We start from the raw sequence: 18,660 nt of genomic DNA on the forward strand, positions 1-18,660 counted from the left end.
GATGAATAACAATGACAGAACCTGCCTGCTCTACAACTAAATAATGTTATGAACTAGCACTGAACAGCTGTCGACAGTCATCAAACTAGTTTTGCACCCTTAATTAAGATTAACTGATTCTGAAGTAAAATATAAAAAATCATATTATATGTCGGCATTCTGGTTATGTATATTTATTTCTGTGTTTCTAAGATGTTCTGATTAATTAAATCTCATTAGTGGAACTTTGAAGTTAAATCCCAAAATATGTGGCAATAGTTGCTTTCCTTTTAATTACTGATCATTCATTTCACCAGCTTTATACGATGTGTTGTGTTATCAGACCTGGTGGTTTGGTATTAAACTGGATTCGTTTATAGCCTCGTGTTAGATGAAAAATCAGCACCAAAGCCTCACACAACAAATTTCAGGCATCTCAGTCAGTCTTCAATATTTGTTAATTTTCCTATATTGGAAACCATTTCAAGTTGGCTCATTTTTTCCATTCCCTATTGCTCAGGTTTATATTATAAAATAGCACCTCCCTGGTGTACCATATATACAAATAAATGCTAAAAGTAACTTGTGCAGTGGGCTCAAAATGGGTCCCGTTGTTCAGACATCCCTTTCCGTGTGACCTCAGTCTGATTCATTCATGACGGCACGGTGGCGCAGCGGTAGAGTTGCTGCCTTAGAGTGAATGCAGCGCCGGAGACTCAGGTTCGATCCTGACTACGGGCGCTGTCTGTACGGAGTTTGTACGTTCTCCCCGTGACCTGCGTGGGTTTTCTCCGAGATCTTCGGTTTCCTCCCACACTCCAAAGACGTGCAGGTATGTAGGTTAATTGGCTGGGTAAAATGTAAAAATTGTCCCTAGTGTGTGTAGGATAGTGTTAATGTGCGGGGATCGCTGGGCGGCGCAGACTCGGTGGGCCGAAGGGCCTGTTTCCGCACTGTATCTCTAAACCTAAAAAATATATATAAAATGACCTTGAATGACAACTGGATTTGTTGATTTGGGGAAGGTGTAAGTGAACTAATTACAGAATGTGTGTACTCTAAGATGGGTATCAGCAAGGAAGAACACAATGAAAATAACTTTTTTTTTAATTTAAGGGATGAGCTGGAAAGACTGGTTTGTGTTTAACCAATGATAAATGATTGTAGGAGAAAAAACCTGCAGATGCTGATTTAAATCGAAGGTAGACACAAAATGCTGGAGTAACTCAGCGGGTCAGGCAGCATCTCAGGAGAGAAGGAATGGGTGACGTTTCGGGTCGAGACCCTTCTTCAAACTGATCAACTGCAGTTGATCTTGTTTTCATGCTAAAGAAGATGTAGAAGGCTATAGATGTAGAGAAACAGGCTCTGGTGGAAAAAGGTGGCAGGGGGCAGGTGATCGGCAGCTGGGATCAAGCGTATCTCTGGAGGTGTTGCGAGAACTGAGGAGCATACGCAAGATGGAAATCAGGGCAAAAGGGAGCAGCAGTTAGCTCTGGATGATAATATTAATGGGTGACGTTTCGGGTTGAGACCCTTCTTCAGACTGAAGAAGGGTCTCGACCCGAAACATCACCCATTTCTTCTCTCCTGAGATGCTGCCTGACCCGTTGAGTTACTCCAGCATTTTGTGTCTACCTTCGATAAATGATTGTAATTCGGCAGCACAATAACTTTGCTCATTAAATAATATAAGCAGCACTAAGTCTACTGATGATTAATTGTATAGATTAGCATGGCCCACAATATCATGATTTCCAAACTGCAGATTAGTTAACCTGCATAGTTTTATGAGGAAGTCACCTACAAAATGATAGTGGTACTGATCATTAATTTAAACTGGATGAAAGGAAATATGTGTCTGTCTACAATTATATATAGTATATATCTTATATTGTAGATCATTACTGTTTGATTAGTATGTAGTAATAAAATTTAAATTATTCTCTTCATTCTAAACATATCTAACATTCAAATGAAGAGCAAATAAGTTACAATTCACTACAAAACTGAATTTTAAAAATTACATAATTTACATTTCTCGTATTATATAAGTTAATTACATTAACAATGTTTTCCAAAATCATCCCATACTTAGGACTTATTTAAGTAGGTGAAGTACTAATATGATTCAATTATTTTTACTAGTGGGCATAATTAGTTAAATTGCTTAAGATAAATGGTCTGGTATTTAACATGGTGAATATTTTGTTGAATTAGAATAAGTTTTATTTAATGCAATAAACAGGATTTTAATTCCTGATTTCTTTATCCCCTGGCTAGAGCAAAGTATGATTGTTATTGTTGAACATTAAATCAGGCGAGCTGAAAGGGGTAATTAAAAAGTTTATTAATAAATTGGGTAATAAGCACACCATTCTGCAGGTACTATGCAAAACCTTGCAAATATTATTCTGTGTGTTTATTTTAAATACAGATGCTAAAACACAACTGCAGTTGATTTTGTTTTCATGCCAAAGAAGATGTAGAAGGCTATAGATGTAGAGAAACGGAGGCTCTGGTGGAAAAGGGTGTCAGGGGACAGGTGATCAGCAGCTGGGATCAAGTGTATCTCTGGAGGTGTTGCAGGAACTGAGGAGTATACGCAAGATGGAAATCAGGGCAAAAGGGAGCAGCTGTTAGTTCTGGATGATAATATTAATGGAGATCCAAATACATTTTATGTACATTGGGGGAAAGGCAGTGACTAGAGAGAGAATAGGGCTGCTCAGGAACCAATGCATTGATCTCTGTGTGGAGCCACAGGAGTGGGCAAGGCCCTGAATGAGTATTAATCCTCCATTTTTACCAAGGAGAAAGAAATGAAGACTGAGGATCTTGTGGTAGTTAATGGAAATGTCTTGCGGACAGTCAGTCTTACGGTCGAGGAGCTGCTGAATGTAATAAGATGTATGGAGGTAGGCAGATCCACCGGGCATAATCAGACATATCTGAGGGCACTGTTGGAAGCTATAGAATTAATTACAGGCGCCCAGGCAGAGATATATGAATCTGTCAGGTGTCGGATGACTGGAGGGTTGTCAACATTGAATCTCTATTTAAGAAGTGCTGCAAGAAAAAGCCTGGAAACTATCGTCCACTGTAACATTTGGATAGACAACGGCTGATTCGGGAGAGTCAGCACAATTTCGTACATGAGAGATCATGGCTCACAAATCTGATTGAGATTTTGAAGAAGCAATCACCAAGGCATTTGATGATTCCACATGATAGGCTGCTCTGGAAGGTTAGATCTCATGGGTTTGAGGGAGTGCCAGCAGACTGGATAGACAATTGGCTTGCTGGAAAGTAGCAGAGAGTGATGGTGGAAGGTTGTTTTTCCCACTGGAGGCCAGCTACGTGCCAGAGATGTGCCTCCGGGATTGGGATCTCTCATTGATTGGGATGAGATTGCACACGGTATGATGAGTAAGTTTGCAGGCAACAGTAAAGTGGGTGGCGTCATAGACAGGAAAAGTATTTATCAAAAATTACAGCAGGATCGTGATCAGTAGGGCAAGTAGGTTGAGGAATGGTTAATGGAGTTTAATACACCAAGTCAAGTCAATTTTATTTGTATAGCACATTTAAAAACAACCCACGTTGACCAAAGTGCTATACATCAGTTCAGGCACTAAGAAACAAACATACAATGGCACACAAACATAACAGCACATACATAAACAGTTCACAGCGCCCCCTCAGAGCGCCTCAAACGCTAGGGAGTAGAAATAGGTTTTGAGCCTGAACTTAAAGGAGTCGATGGAGGGGCAGTTCTGATGGGGAGAGAGATGCTGTTCCACAGTCTAGGTGCTGCAACCGCAAAAGCACGGTCACCCCTGAGCTTAAGCCTAGACCGCGGGATAGTGAGTAGCCCCAAATCGGCCGACCTGAGGGACCTGGACATAGAGTGCTGGGTTAGAAGATTCTTGATATGGGGGGGGGGGGCGGGCAAGCCTGTTTAGGGCTTTGTATGTGAATAGGAGGAGCTTAAAGTTGAATCTGTACTGTACTGGGAGCCAGTGGAGAGAGGCCAGAATCGGGGTGATGTGGTCCCTTTTACGGGTACCCGTCAGGAGTCTCGCTGTGGCGCTTTGGACCAACTGCAGGCGGGACAGGGATGATTGGCTGATCCCAGTGTATAGGTAAATGAGAAGTGTTACACTTTGGAAAATCAAATCACGGCATTCACAGTGAATGACAGGGCTCTGAGAAATGTTCAAAGAGCAATCTAAGAGTGCATGTACATAGTTCCTTGAAACTGATGTCACAGGTTGATAGGGCGGTCACGATGGCCTTCTGCGCATTGGCCTTTATCAGTCAAGGTATAGAAGTTGGGATGTTTTATTACAGTTTTAAGTGAGGTCGGAGTATTGTGTTGAGTTTTGGTCACCCTGCTCTTGGAAGGATTTGTTGAGCTGGAAGTACGGAGAAGATTTATGAGGATGTTGCCAGGAGTCTGAGCTAGAGGAAGAGGTTAGGCAGGGGGATGAGGGATGATCTTATTGAGGTGTATAAAATCACGAGGAGAATAGATCGGGTAAATGCACACAATCTTTTTCCCAAAGTAGGGGAATCAAGAACCAGAGAACATTGGTTTAAGGTGAGAGGGGAAAGATTTAATTGGAACTTAAGGGGTAACTTTTTCACACAGGTGTGGATATATAGAGCAGGCTGCTACAGGAGGTAGTTGCGGAAAGTACTGTAACAACATTTAAAATACATTTGGACACGATAGGTTTAGAAGGATATGGGCTAAACGCGGGCAGGTGGCACTAATGTAGATGGGGCTTGTGGGTCAGCATGGGCAAGTTGTGTCAAAGGGTCTGCTTCAATGCTGTATGTCTCTCTGATGCTATGTAATTTGTTACAAGTGGCAGAGCACATTGAGAAAGTGATTAACAACATACAGGGATTTATACACGGAGGGAAAGAGTACAAATGCAAGGAACACTTAAACCAAAACATTGGTTTGGTGCATTATGTCCATTTTTGGGCGACTCAAGTGAAAGGATTTGGAAAAATGATTGGATTTGGAGAAGTGATTCCATGATTCTAAAATGATTTCACGCTGATAAAGGACAAAGAGTCGACAAGTCGTGTTGGTTTTTGTGGAAGGGGCCAAATTTGAGAGGAGATATAACATATTAATTTACGATGGTTTGTATCTACACTTGTCACCTTTCAGTGAAATTTTATTAACAAGATAAAAAGATATTTGGAAAATGTGGAAATATTCTTCTGGAATCCGATTTTGGCTTCTGGATGTTGTAGGAATGAACTGCAGATGCTGGTTTAAACCGAAGATAGGCACAAAATGCTGGAGTAACTCAGCGGGACAGGCAGCATCTCTGGAGAGAAGGAATGGGTGACGTTTCGGGTCGAAAAGAAGGGTCTCAATCCAAAACATCACCCATTCCTTCTCTCCAGAGATGCTGCCTGTCCCGCTGAGTTACTCCAACATTTTATGTCTATCTTTGGCTTCTGAATGTCGGGGTCCATTCAGAATGTGAGTAATAAATAATTTATTTGCATAATATAATCAATGAATATCTATAGATTCCTCTTATGTGTCCAGTTTACCCATCACTTGAATCTGATGATGACGATCCAGTTTTCAAATCCAGATCCAAAAAGAGAAGAAGTGCAGATGACACACCTTGGAATCCAACAGGTACCTTCACATCAAAAAATAGTGTTTAATATTTGGGTCATTTTGGTGTGAGTTTGCATCACTTCACACCATGAATGTTATGGTGAAAATAACGAAAAACATTTTCTGATATAAACTGTATGGACTGGTACACGATTTTCATTGTACGCATTTAATTGGTACATACAATGGTTTGGTTTAGTTTAGTTTAGTTAAGAGATACAGCATGCAAACAGGTCCTTGGGCCCACTGAGTCTGCATCAACAACAATCACCCTCACTTGCCTACTTTGGGGCAATTTACGTAGGACGTAGTTGAGTCAACATTTCAAGGACATTTGGATAGGTACGTGGATCGGAGAGGTTTAGAGGGATATGGGTCAAGTGTGGGTAGGTGGGACGAGTGTAGATGGGGCGTCTGTCAGTATGGACAAGTTGGGTCAAAGGGCCTGTCTCGGTGCTGTACGACTCTATGACACTTCATGGTTTGATTCTTTTCATATCATTAATTGAGAACAACACAATTAATTGTAACAAGAGTGAGAAAACCTTTTAGAGCAATATACCGTTATAATTAATCTGATGAAATTTCTATCCAACAAATATCAATGATTGGATGAGAAAGTACATGGCATGATTAGCAAGTTTGGAGTTGCCACAAAAGTGGGTGGTATTGCAGATCGTGAAGATAGTTGTGAAAAATTACAGCAGGATCTTGATCAGTTGGCCAGGTGGGCTGAGGAATAGTTGATGCAATTTAAAACAGAGATATGTGAGGTGTTGCATTTTGGGAAGACTAACATGAGCAGGACCGACACAATGAATGGTACGGTTCTGGGGAGTGTTGTAGAGCAGAGGGATCTAAGAGTGCAGGTACATAGTTTGTTGAAGGTGGAGTCGCAGTTAGATGGGGTAGTCAAAAAGGCTTTTGGCACATTGGCCTTCATTAGTCAGAGTAGTTGGGAGCTCATGTTGCAGTTATATACGACGTTGGTGAGGCCGTATTTAGAGTATTGCGTTCAGTTCTGGGCACCATGTTATAGGAGAGATGTTGTCAAGCTGGAAAGGATACAGAGAAGATTTATGAGGATGTTTCCAGGGCTCAAGGGACTGTGCTATAGGGAGAGGTTGAGCAGGCTAGGATTCTATTCCTTGGAGCGCAGGAGGATGAAGGGTGATCTTATACAGTAGAGGTATACAAAATCATGAGGAATAGATCGGGTAGATGCATTAAATCTCTTGCCCAGAGTAGAGAAATCAATAGCCAGAGGACATATGGTTAAGGTGAGGGGGGAAAGATTTAATAGGGGCCTGAGGGGTAACTTTTTCCACACAAATGGGTGGTGGGTGTATGAAAAGAGCTGCAGGTGGAGGAAGTTGAGGCTGATACTAATGCAATGTTTAAGAAACATTTAGATAGGTACATGGATAGGATTAGGGATATGGGCTAAAAGCAGGCCGGTGGGACGAGTGTAGATGGGACATGTTGGTTGGTGTGGGCAAGTTGACCGAAGGCCCAATTTCCACGCTGTATGACGACGACTAAATAAAACTGCTATTTAAAATATATTCCCCCAGAGAATTGTTATTGTCAATATCAACTGGATGCAAAATTATGCAGTAAATATCTTAAAGGTGTTTCCTTATTATAAAGCATGAAACAATTACAAACAAATATTTCTGCATCTCTTTAGCCAGAGTTACACCATCTGTTCCTCGGCATGACAGACCGACAAGGGAAGGTGCAAGAGTGGCCTCAATAGAAACTGGATTAGCTGCAGCTGCAGCTAAACTATCACACCAGGTGAGCTGCTGAAAAATGTCACCACCCTGTAGAGAACACAATCCTCACATGACATTCAACGGGTAATATTATTGCAGGTGTTCACTTAAAGTTAACTTGCAAAAACTTGTAACTTATTCAAATGTTTAAACAAAAAGTCCTGCTCACATTTGTATTATACATATTCAGTTGTGTCATATGCATACTTGTGGAATTTGTCAATTATAACTTGCCTAAATGAATTCTGCAGAGGGTCATAGACCATGGAAGCAGGCCCGACAGCCCAACTTGCCCACACCAATCAAGATTCACCATCTACATTAGTCCCACCTGCCCACATTTGACGCAAATAATCCTAAACCTTTCCTACCATGTGCCTGTCCAAGTGTCTTAACTGTTGTTATCGTATCTGCCTCAACTACCTCCCCTGGAAGCTGCTTCCATACACCCACCACCTTCTGTGTGGAAAAAGTTGCCTCTCGTTCCTATTACATTTTTTCTTCTCTCACCCTAAACCTATGTTCTCTCATTCTTGATTCGTCTACTTTGGGTTAAAAAAAAACAGTGCATCTATCCTGTCTATTTCCCTCATGATCCTTTACACCTCTCTAAGATCACCCCTCATCCTACTGCCTTCCAAGGAATAAAGTTCCATACTGCGCAACCTCTCCCGATAGCTCAGGCCCTCAATTCCTGGCAACATCCTCTTAAATCTCTGCACTCTTTCTAGCTTAATGACATCCTTTGAACCATTCCTCAGCCCACTTGTCCAACTGATCCAGATCCTGCTATAATTGTTGATAGCCATCTTCATTCTCTACAATGCAACACACATTCGTGTCATCTGCAAACTTACTAATCATGCCTTGTACCTTCTCAAGCAAATCGTTGATTTAAACAGCAATGGGCCCAGTACTTATCCCTGATGCACGCCTTTAGGTCACAGACCTCTAATCCAAAAAACAACCTTCCACCATCACCCTCTGTTTCCTTCCATGAAACCAATTCTCTATTCAGTTGGCTAGCTTTCCTGGATCCAATTCAATCTAATGTTCCAGAGTAGCCTACCATGCGAAAGCTCATCAAGTGCCTTGCTGGTCCATATAGACAATGTCTATGGCTTTGCCCATGTCAACCTTTTTGGTTACTTCACCCAAAAATTGAATTTATTAAACGTGATCTCCCATATTCAAAACCATGCTTACTATCCCCAAACAGCCTCTGCCTCTCCAAATGCATATAAAACATCCCTCAGAATACTCTGTAGTCTCTTTCCAACCACAGATGTCAGGCTCACTGGTCTATAGTTCCCAGGGTTTTCCTTGTTGTGCTTTTTAAATAGAGCCACAACATTAGCCACCTACCAATCTTTTGGCACCTCATTTCTTCTCTAGCTTCCCACGGTGTCCTTGGATATATCTGATCAGACCTGGGAGATTTATCTATACGCCAGAGGATGTTCAGCACCTCCTTGACAGGAATACTGACTGCCCTTAAGACACTTCCATTAACTGTCCCAAGTTCCCTCGACTTCATGTGTTTCTGATGATAAAAACAGATGAGAAGTACTCTTTGAGGAACTTGCCCATCTCCTGCAGCTCCACACAGAGATGACCGCTTTGGTTTTTTAGAGGCGCTAGTTGGTCACCCTCTTTCCCCTGATGTCCTCTGGACTTACCTCAATATTATTTACCAGACCTATCTCCTTCCTCCTTTTTGCTCTCCTGATTTCCTTAAGTATGCTCCTCAGTTCATGAAACACTTCCAGGAATACTCTTGATCCCAGCTGCCTATTCCTGTCCCATGTCTCCTTATTTTTCTTGACCAGCGACATTGTCCGCAGACAATCTACTCCAGTCAGATGGAGCAGGACCCGGTCTAATACTGGCAACGTCTTTAATCCATGTCTTTATCCATAACTATCTTAAAGCGAATGGTTGCTGGTCCCAAAAGGGTTGCCCATTGAGACATCAGTCTCTTGCACTACCTAAGACTAGATCAAGCTTTACTCTCTCCCATGCAGGCCCCTCTACATATTACCCAAGGAAACATTCTTGAACGTATTTGACAAACTCCACTCCATCTAAGCCTTTGGCATTGTGACAGTCCAAGTCTATCTTGAGAAAGTTAAAATTCCCTACTATGACAACCTTGTTAGTTTTGCAGCTGCCTGAAATCTGCTGGCGTATTTGCTCTTCTACTTCACGTTGAGTATTTGGGGGCCTATAGTACGCTCCCAACAAAGTCATCGAGCTCTTTTAATTTCTCAAACTTCACTCATATAGACTTACTGGGCAAACCATCAGTAATGTCATCTTGGACGACTGCCATGACATTCTTAATCAATAAAGCAACACTCCCTCCTCTTTTATCCCCACGGCTTTCTCTCCTGTAATATTCCCCTGGAATATTAATCTGCCAGTCGTGTCCCTCTCGTAGCCAGGTTTCCGTAATGGCTGCACCATCCCAGTCACACGACCTGTTCACACTGAGTTCATCTGCTTTACCCCCCAGGCCTCTCACATTAAAATAAGTGCAACTCAATCCAACAGTCCAGCCCCACTCCCTGCCATGCTCCTGCCTATCCACTCCACACAACGTGCTTTCATCACCTTCTGTGCCGACTTCCAGCCTCTCGCCTCCCCCAGTCCTACATTGTACCCCAACCCCCTGGCAGAGGTTAAACCCACCTGTGTAGCTATAACAGATCTGGCTGCCAAGATATTGATACCCTTCCAGTTCAGATGCAACTCATCCCGCTTGCACAGGTCACCTCTGCCCCAGAAGAGATCCCAATGGTCCAAAGATCTGAATCCCTGCCCCCTGCACCAACTCCTCAGCCACACATTCACCTGTCCTGTCCTCCTCTCCCTCCCCTCATTAGCACGTGGCACTGGGAGTAATCCAGAGATGAGATCACTCTACTACAAAGGTCCTGCTCTCTCACCTTTTGTCTAACTCCCTATAATCATTTTGCATGACCTCACTCCTTATTTTATGGATGTCTGCATTTCATTTCCAGGATTTTCAGTCACACAAGAGCCACTTACCAGGTGTTCAAAATGCCTGACGAGTTTGTGTCTATGTCCCATGAGCAGGTTTCAGTTCTACGCCAGTAGCCTGACCTACTGACCTGACTTCCCTTTGCCCGTTCCCCACCGAGCAACTGCTGTCCCCACCCAATGACAGCCAGACTCTGATTCCAGAAACTTTCTCCATCAACTTCTGATGGAGTGGCAATGTGCATCCAAGATCCAATAATGGTGTGTGCTTGCAAGGCATCTTGCAGAAGATGTGTGTTCACATGCACCCACTGCCCTTGGGAGCTCCTGGTGATAGAAGTCATGGATTTGGGAGAGGCTGTCAAAGAAACCTAAGTAAGCTCCAGCTTCTCAATGTGTAGATATTGTGCACTGCGGCATGTGAGTGGTAGATGGGATTCCAATTAACTTCTCTGTCCTGGATGATGCTGTTTCTTGAATGTAGTTACTACAGCTCTTATCCTGACAAAATACAACTACTTATCACCATTTCAGACTTGCAGATGGCTAAACATTTGGGGAGTTAGCGAGATGAGTAACGTGCCTCAGTGATCTCACACTGACTTCCTGTTGCAGCTGTAGTGTGGTTATGGCAGGTCTGTTAGGTTTCAGATCAATGGTACCTTCCCCCACAATCCCCTACACCTGGACCTATGGTGCATCTGACTATCGTAATGGCAGTTAGATTTCACACACAGATGGTTAGACTCCCTTTTATAAGAGTTAGTACTTGCATCCATATTGAAATAGCTTGACAAGAAAGCTTGGCAAGCTTGGCTGTATTAGAGATACAGTGCGGAAACAGGCCCTTTGGCCCACCGGGTCGGCGCCGACCCGCGATCCCCGCACATTAGCACTATCCTACACCCACTAGGGACAATTTTCACATTTACCCAGCCAATTAACCTACAAACCTGTGTGTCTTTGGAGTGTGGGAGGAAACTGAAGATCTCAGAGAAAACTCACGCAGGTCACGGGGAGAACGTACAAACTCCGTACAAATAGCACCCGTAGTCAGGATGGAACCCGGGTCTCCGGCGCTGCATTCACTGTAAGGCAGCAACTCTACCGCTGCGCCACCGTGATCACCCTAATAGCTACAATCCTATAGTCATTCCTGTGACTAGTGGTCATTCCTTGCTATTACATGGAATGAACTGGCTCGGCGCTGTCTTCCATGGTGGTGGAGGCCAAGATGGATCATTAATTGGGTGCTGCTGATTGATGATAGTTACAAACATTTCCCCTGTTCTGTGCACACATACACTGGGCACTGCCAGTGTTGAGAGGGGGAATCCCTCGGACCTGTCGTCCCATTATTTGTGTACTTGTCCTCCATCATTCCTGACTGCAAGCAACTGGAACCACACCGTTTTACTTTGATCAATAGTTGTTAGCAGTTCTGTCAGAACCACAACCCCATCCACCCTCCAGCACCTGATGTATCTTTGATTTCTATCTGCAAACTGCAACACACAAATTAGTGACAAGCTGGAGCTCAAACTGGGCATCGAACCTCCCACCTCATTGTGTTTGGAGGTAGGTCCAAATTAAACTGAACTGAGATCCTGGATGCATTTTACCAGCACCACCTTGGCTTTATGCAAACCATGCATGCATTTATGTTTACATGCATTGAATCTAAGCATTTAAATGGGATTATTCGCCTTAAATGGGATTATGTTGTCAAGCTGGAAAGGGTACAAAGAGGATTTCTGAGGATGTTGCCAGGACTCGAGTGTCTGAGGTATTGGGAGAGGTTGAGTAGACTGGGACTCTATTCCTTGGAGCAAAGGCGGATGAGGGGCGATCTTATAGACCGTATAAAATCATGAGTGGAATAGATCGGGTGGATGCACAGAGTAGGGGAATCAAGGATCAGAGGACATAGGTTTAAGGTGAAGGGGAAAAGATTTAATAGGAATCCGAGGGGTAACTTTTTCCACACAAAGGGTATTGTGTGGGTGTGGAACAAGCTGCCAGAGGAGGTAGTTGAGGCTAGGACTATCCATCCCATCGTTTAAGAAACAGTTAGACAGGTATAGACAATAGACAATAGGTGCAGGAGGAGGCCATTCGGCCCTTCGAGCCAGCACCGCCATTCAATGTGATCATGGCTGATCATTCTTAATCAGTACCCCGTTCCTGCCTTCTCCCCTGACTCCGCTATCCTTAAGAGCTCTATCTAGCTCTCTCTTGAATGCATTCAGAGAATTGGCCTCCACTGCCTTCTGAGGTATAGGACAGGTTTGGAGGGATATGGACCAAGCGCAGGCAGGTGGGACTAGTGAAGCTGGGACATTGTTGGCCGTTGTGGGCAAGTTGGGCTGAAGGGCCTGTTTCCACGCTCTATGACCTTCATTGAACACTAAGTTAAGATCACTTTTCTTTCTTTCTTTATTTCACTTTGTCTTTTTATCAATTTGTATTTTAGCCAAATTTATTTTTAATATATTTATATATTTTTAAATCTCTCAATCATTTACGTTTTTAAAAGTGTTTCTGAATGTCAGACACCTGTAGATATAGAGAAGATGTGTTTGTTGCCGCAAGCTGGGGCCATCAGTTCAAAGTGGGTGATGGGCTTGGGTTCCACCACTATCACCCGCACGCTGTGTGCAGAAGGGCTGCAACTTGGAGGCCCTTATGTAGCAGATCCTGATGCCTCACTAGTAGCATCGGGCCACGGTCAGTTGGCAAGTTACAGCCATTATAATTTAATACAGCCATAATTATCAGGAACATTAATAAAAAATACAGGTGTCCACAACACACACATTTCATGTTACTGACTGTTATTATCTTTGCTTTGTAGGAACAACAGAAAGTTCAGAAGAGAAAGTACACCAAAAGGAAAGTGTTATCTGATGACGCAATCAAAATTCCTCAGGAAAGTGCTTCTACAGAAATGAAGACTGATAGCCATGCAGGTAATGTCATTTAGCACTGTTTAATAGAAGGACCCTGCTGACATTGTCCAGAGTGTTTTATTGTCATATGTCCCAGATAGAACAATGAAACTCTTACTTACAGCAGCACCAGAACACGTAAACACACTGCAAACAATATAATAAATGAGGGAAAAAGATCAGTGTGTATATGCACACACACACACACACACATGCACACGCACACGCACACGGGCACGCACACACACACACACACACTGGCACACACACTGGCACACACACTGGCACACACTCACATACACACATACATACACAAACACACATACATATATATAATTTTATGCACATACGTACACATAAAAAATAAACAATAATAGTGCAGAAAAACAAAACATAAAACATCGCTGTGACTTCTAAGGTTCAGCTTAAGCTCAGATGAACAGAGAATAACAGGTGGTGTTATTGCAGGGAGAGCATTATGCTGGTTAACTGCAGGATTGAACTGAATGCTCACTGTACCTTTGTTGCAGATGGAAATTGGGGGCACAGGTTCATGTTTGAGGGAACTCTCCTACCCCTGACCATCAATAGAACCATGCTGGTTTGGACTGCATCTGCAGACAGACATTAGAAAGAAGACATGGGGGCCTACCTCTTGAACCGTCGTTGTCTGTGCAGCCCTTCCAGCCTGTCCTGATGTTTCTTAATACCCAGACCTAGTCAAAATCTGGAGTCTTAGCCTTACAAATTCAATGACACAGAATCAACTATCTTTGTTAGCTCTACACGTGCCAACATCTCCAATGAGCAGCCTCTTACAGCCCAAGGCTGAGTCTTGGTGTTGCTCACGAGTGTAGCAGAGCTGTGTAGAATGCCTCAGAACTAGAGGTTCAATCCAGCTGCAAATGGTGGTGGTGAGGGTGAGGATCATGTGAAGTCGAGAGAAAATCAGGGCAGAGAACACGATGGATGGTGTTGAAGATAGTGTGGAGTGTTGGCAATAAGATGGAGTGGTATTACAGAATACACTGGAATTGAGTGGGGTGTCCATTAAAGGAAATCAGGTCCCAGGGCAGGGGGATATGTCTGGGATTGGAAGCATGGTTGTTGGAGGATGATGGTGGTTGCAGGGGAGATGATTGAGCAGGATGGCCAAGAATGGTTAAATCAGAAATCAGTGATTAGTGTTACTTAAAGAGGCCTTTGCCAATTGGGGAGGTGACCAATGGAGCATGGGCAAAATCATAAAACACCTTTGCAGATGTATGGAGTCGACTGCAATGGCTCAGGTGAGCTCAGCTCCTGTGAAATCAATGTGAAAGCCCAGTGTGAAGAACACTAATATGTCAGGGCAGTTTGAGATTAAGAAGGAGGAACTGTTTGGGCTCTTAAAGAGCATTAAGGTGGATGAATCGCCGACTCTAACTTGAGAGTTTTTTGAGGAAGTGACGAAGATGATAGATGAAGGATGGTGGCTGTGGTCTACATGGATTTTAGTCGAGCGGTTGATAAAGTCCTCCATGATAGGCCGAGCCAGTAGATTCAAATGCATGGGATTAACAGTGACTTGGGATGGTTGGTACGTTTGCAGATGACACCAACATTACCTCAGTCACTGACTGTGAGAAAGGCAAGTAGCTACAGACTACAGAGCAGCTAAAGGCATGGACTGAAAGATGCCAGGTGAAGTTTAATCCAAGCAGATGTGTGGTGTTGCATTTGGGATGTCGGATGTAAGGAGAAAATAAATAAATAATAGCAAGACCCTAAACAACATTCGCATATAGAGCGACTGGGTCGACGAAATCTCGTCCAAAATTTTGGATGACAATAAAGATTATTCTGATTCTGATTCTGATTCTGATCTTGGGGTCCAAGTCCATTACTCCCTGAAAGTGGCAACACAAATAGATACAGTGGTAAAGAAGGCATGTGGTATCCACCTGCACATTAACTGTAGCCCTCCATTCCCTGTATATCCATATGCCTTTCCAAAAGTCTTTTAAATTCCACTAATGTATCCGCTTCAACCAGCACCTCCGCCAAAGTGTTCCATGCACTCCCCACCCTCTGTGTAAAAAAAACTTCCCACTTACATCTCCTTTAAACCTGGCCCTCTCATGGGCTGCACGGTGGCGCGGCGGTAGAGTTGCTGCCTTACAGCAAATGCAGCGCCGGAGACCCGGGTTCGATCCCGACTACGGGTGCTGTCTGCACGGAGTTTGAATGTTCTCCCCGTGACCTGCATGGGTTTTCTCTGAGATTTTTGGTTTCCTCCCACACTCCAAAGACATACAGGTTTGTAGGTTAATTGGCTTGCTAAATGTAAAAATTGTCTCTAGTGGGTGTAGGATAGTGTTAATGTGCAAGGATCGCTGGTCAGCGTGGACACGGTGGGCTGAAGGGCCTGTTTACGCGCTGTATCTCTGCCCTCTAGTATCTGAGTTTTCCATCCTGGAAAAGAGCATCTGACTGCCTCCCTTATTTATGCCTCTCATAAATTTATATACTTCTATCATGTGTCCCCACAATCTCCAGCAGTCCAGAGAAAACAATCCACATCTGTCTAACCTCTCCCTGTAACGTATCTCCCCTACTCCAGGCATCATTCTGCTAAAGCTTTAAGGTGAGAGGGGCAAAGTTTAAAGGGGATGTGCAGGACAAGTTTTTTTACACAGGGGATGGAGAGTGCCTGGAAAATGCTGTCGATGGTAGTGATGGAGACAGAAATTTTGAATAGACACATGGATATGCATAGAGTGGAGGGATATGGATTGGGTGCAGGTAGATACGTTTTTCTTGGCATTATGTTCGGCACATAGTGGGTGGAAGGGTCAGTTCCTGTGCTGTACTGTTATATTTTCTATGTTCTATGAAAGCCCCTTAATGCTTCAGAGCTACTTTCACAGTGCTCATGGGCCTTACATGCCAAGTTGAACCTTGTACAAGTTATTTGCATGATGCCATTATGGATGCACAGCGGCCTCCTTATATATGCTCTGTTTACACACATCGATTCTAGCTTCTATCCATGAATCATTCCAAACCTGATGTCCATTTCCATCAATTCTGCGTTATCTGAAATTTTACAAACCTCTTGGTGATCAAATAGACTGCAGACAAATTGTAGGAACTCAGTGGGTCAGGCAGCATCTGTGGTGGTGATGTTTTGGTCCGAGATCCTTCTTCAACACCTTCATAAAGAAGAAACCCGAGGCAAACTATGATGTGTCCATTTCCCCACACTGATGCTGCCTGACCTGCTGAGTTCAATAGACAATGGACAATAGGTGCAGGAGTAGGCCATTCGGCCCTTCAAGCCAGCACCACCATTCAATGTGATCATGGCTGATCATTCGCAATCAGTACCCCGTTCCTGCCTTCTCCCCATACCCCCTGACTCCGCTATCCTTAAGAGCTCAATCTAGCTCTCTCTTGAATGCATTCAGAGAATTGGCCTCCATTGCCTTATGAGGCAGAGAATTCCACAGATTTACAACTCTCTGACTGAAAATGTTTTTCCTCATCTCCGTTGTAAAGTTCCTCCTGCTGTTTGTTTTTTGTCTTATAAACTAATTTATAGGTGTAGCATTGACTGCATCAATATAAACAGATACTTCCTATATTTGTAGCTCTAAAATGTAATGATAGATTGGTAGTGGTAAATGGGAAATAAATCATGTTAACATGTTCATATTTCATAATAATGAATATTATGTATTATTTTTCAGGGAAGCGGTTAAAGAAGGGTATGGCAACAGCTAAACAGAGACTTGGGAAGATACTAAAAATACATAGGAACGGAAAACTTCTTCTGTAAAGATAGAAATGAAAAATATTTTCAGTTAAATGTATTGGCCTGACACTAATGCTGTTTGTTACATGTGTGACACAAAGTTAATACATCTTGGATCATTCCAGGGTAGAGACAGTATCCATTTAACATGTTTTGGAGACCTTTCTCAGTGGGACTACTGCGTTTGTGTGGTTCTCTGGTAAGAAGGATAGCTCTGCATGGTCTGTATCGCAATTGGAGAGGCTTTTAACATCTATCAGAGAGGCTACAGTGATCCTCTCCATTCAGCTGAATCTTCCACTGAAACATCGAATCTCCTACTGAAGGATCGTTTGCATTAAATGACAAATTAATGAATGGATATTGAAAGATGTTCATTTTTTAAAAAGGCTATCAAAAACAACTTTCTCTGACTTTGTACTTTATAGGGAAGAGTATTACAGAGTTCAGTAATGAACTACGTTTATCCTGAGCAAATGGATACTGTTTCTATAAATTTGTTTCTCAGGCAATTCCACATTTCAAATTTAAAGAAATACCTTTTTCATAATATACACATCCTGTAAATATGGTAAAAATGCTAATTTTTATTGCAAAGTACCTTGAGTTATAACTCTATGTACCCATTGTTCACTCTACTTTTTTTGATATTTTCATCTTTTACGATAAAATTATATTTCTTTTGAGTTGTTCTAATAATGATGGAGATTATTTTTTATAAAAGGCATTGCCTGAAAAACAAAAACATTGTGTGGCCTTGCAAAAATGTTATCTTGTAAGTAGTCACGACACATCAGTAAAAGAGAAGCTTTGTAAATAAGGTTAAACCTTTGTTTTATTTGAGCTTATAATTTCCAATTTTGCATTTGAATGCAATATGAAGTATTTTTGGTCTTAAATGGTGTAGTGTTGGTGTCCAAGTCTAAGTGACTTATCTGTAATTTATTAATATTTGTAGCTTTTTATATTTGTACATTTCTTACACTTTTTTTTAAATTTTTCAACTACTTGTGATGTCTTCGTTTTCTTGAATTTGTTACATAAAATCTGGTTTTAGAGGGTCATTTTTTTCCTCTAAATCATTAGTTGCACAACTTTGGGCCTTTCACTTAGTATAATAATCCTACAATCAAATCTGCCCATTTCTCCTAGGTACGTTTATAATTTAGGTAATTAATTGCATAGTTCTTTATGAAAGTCATTCCTTTTTTGCTTAGTCAAGATGAGTTATAGCTACATTGACAATTTTTTTAATTATTTACAAACTTTATTTTTCAACAAGAGTTTCTGTATAGGATTCACTAAACATTTAAAATGTTTAGTTCATATTAGTCAGAGATGTGTTAAATACGTTAATTTTAACAAGTCATTTTAACGCTATGACATCTTTCGTGCTGCATTGCTAAATCCTCAGCTACAATGATGTCAATGTTGTATAAAATATGCTCTTAAATAAATTTATATCAGTGAATTAAACACTGGGCAAGAAAGGCTGCAGTT

General features: G+C 42.3%; 1 protein-coding gene across 2 annotated transcripts in view; it reads left to right on the forward strand.

The window, feature by feature from the left end:
* Positions 1 to 18,394, forward strand: part of phf2 (PHD finger protein 2) — a 156,261-nt gene extending 137,867 nt beyond the window's left edge. The window contains exons 20-23 of one of the 2 annotated variants that reach the window (XM_078413919.1): positions 5,558 to 5,653; positions 7,326 to 7,435; positions 13,271 to 13,385; positions 17,096 to 18,394. In XM_078413919.1, the coding sequence (XP_078270045.1) occupies positions 5,558 to 5,653; positions 7,326 to 7,435; positions 13,271 to 13,385; positions 17,096 to 17,184 (410 nt within the window). In that variant the 3' untranslated portion in view covers positions 17,185 to 18,394. Of the gene's footprint in view, positions 1 to 5,538; positions 5,654 to 7,325; positions 7,436 to 13,270; positions 13,386 to 17,095 lie in introns of those variants that run through there. The other variant, XR_013548343.1, reaches the window with a different exon arrangement.
* The last annotated feature ends 266 nt before the right edge of the window (positions 18,395 to 18,660 follow it).

This window comes from Rhinoraja longicauda, chromosome 17 (genome assembly GCF_053455715.1).
Source record: "Rhinoraja longicauda isolate Sanriku21f chromosome 17, sRhiLon1.1, whole genome shotgun sequence".
In the NCBI taxonomy this organism is placed as follows: Eukaryota; Metazoa; Chordata; class Chondrichthyes; order Rajiformes; family Arhynchobatidae; genus Rhinoraja; species Rhinoraja longicauda.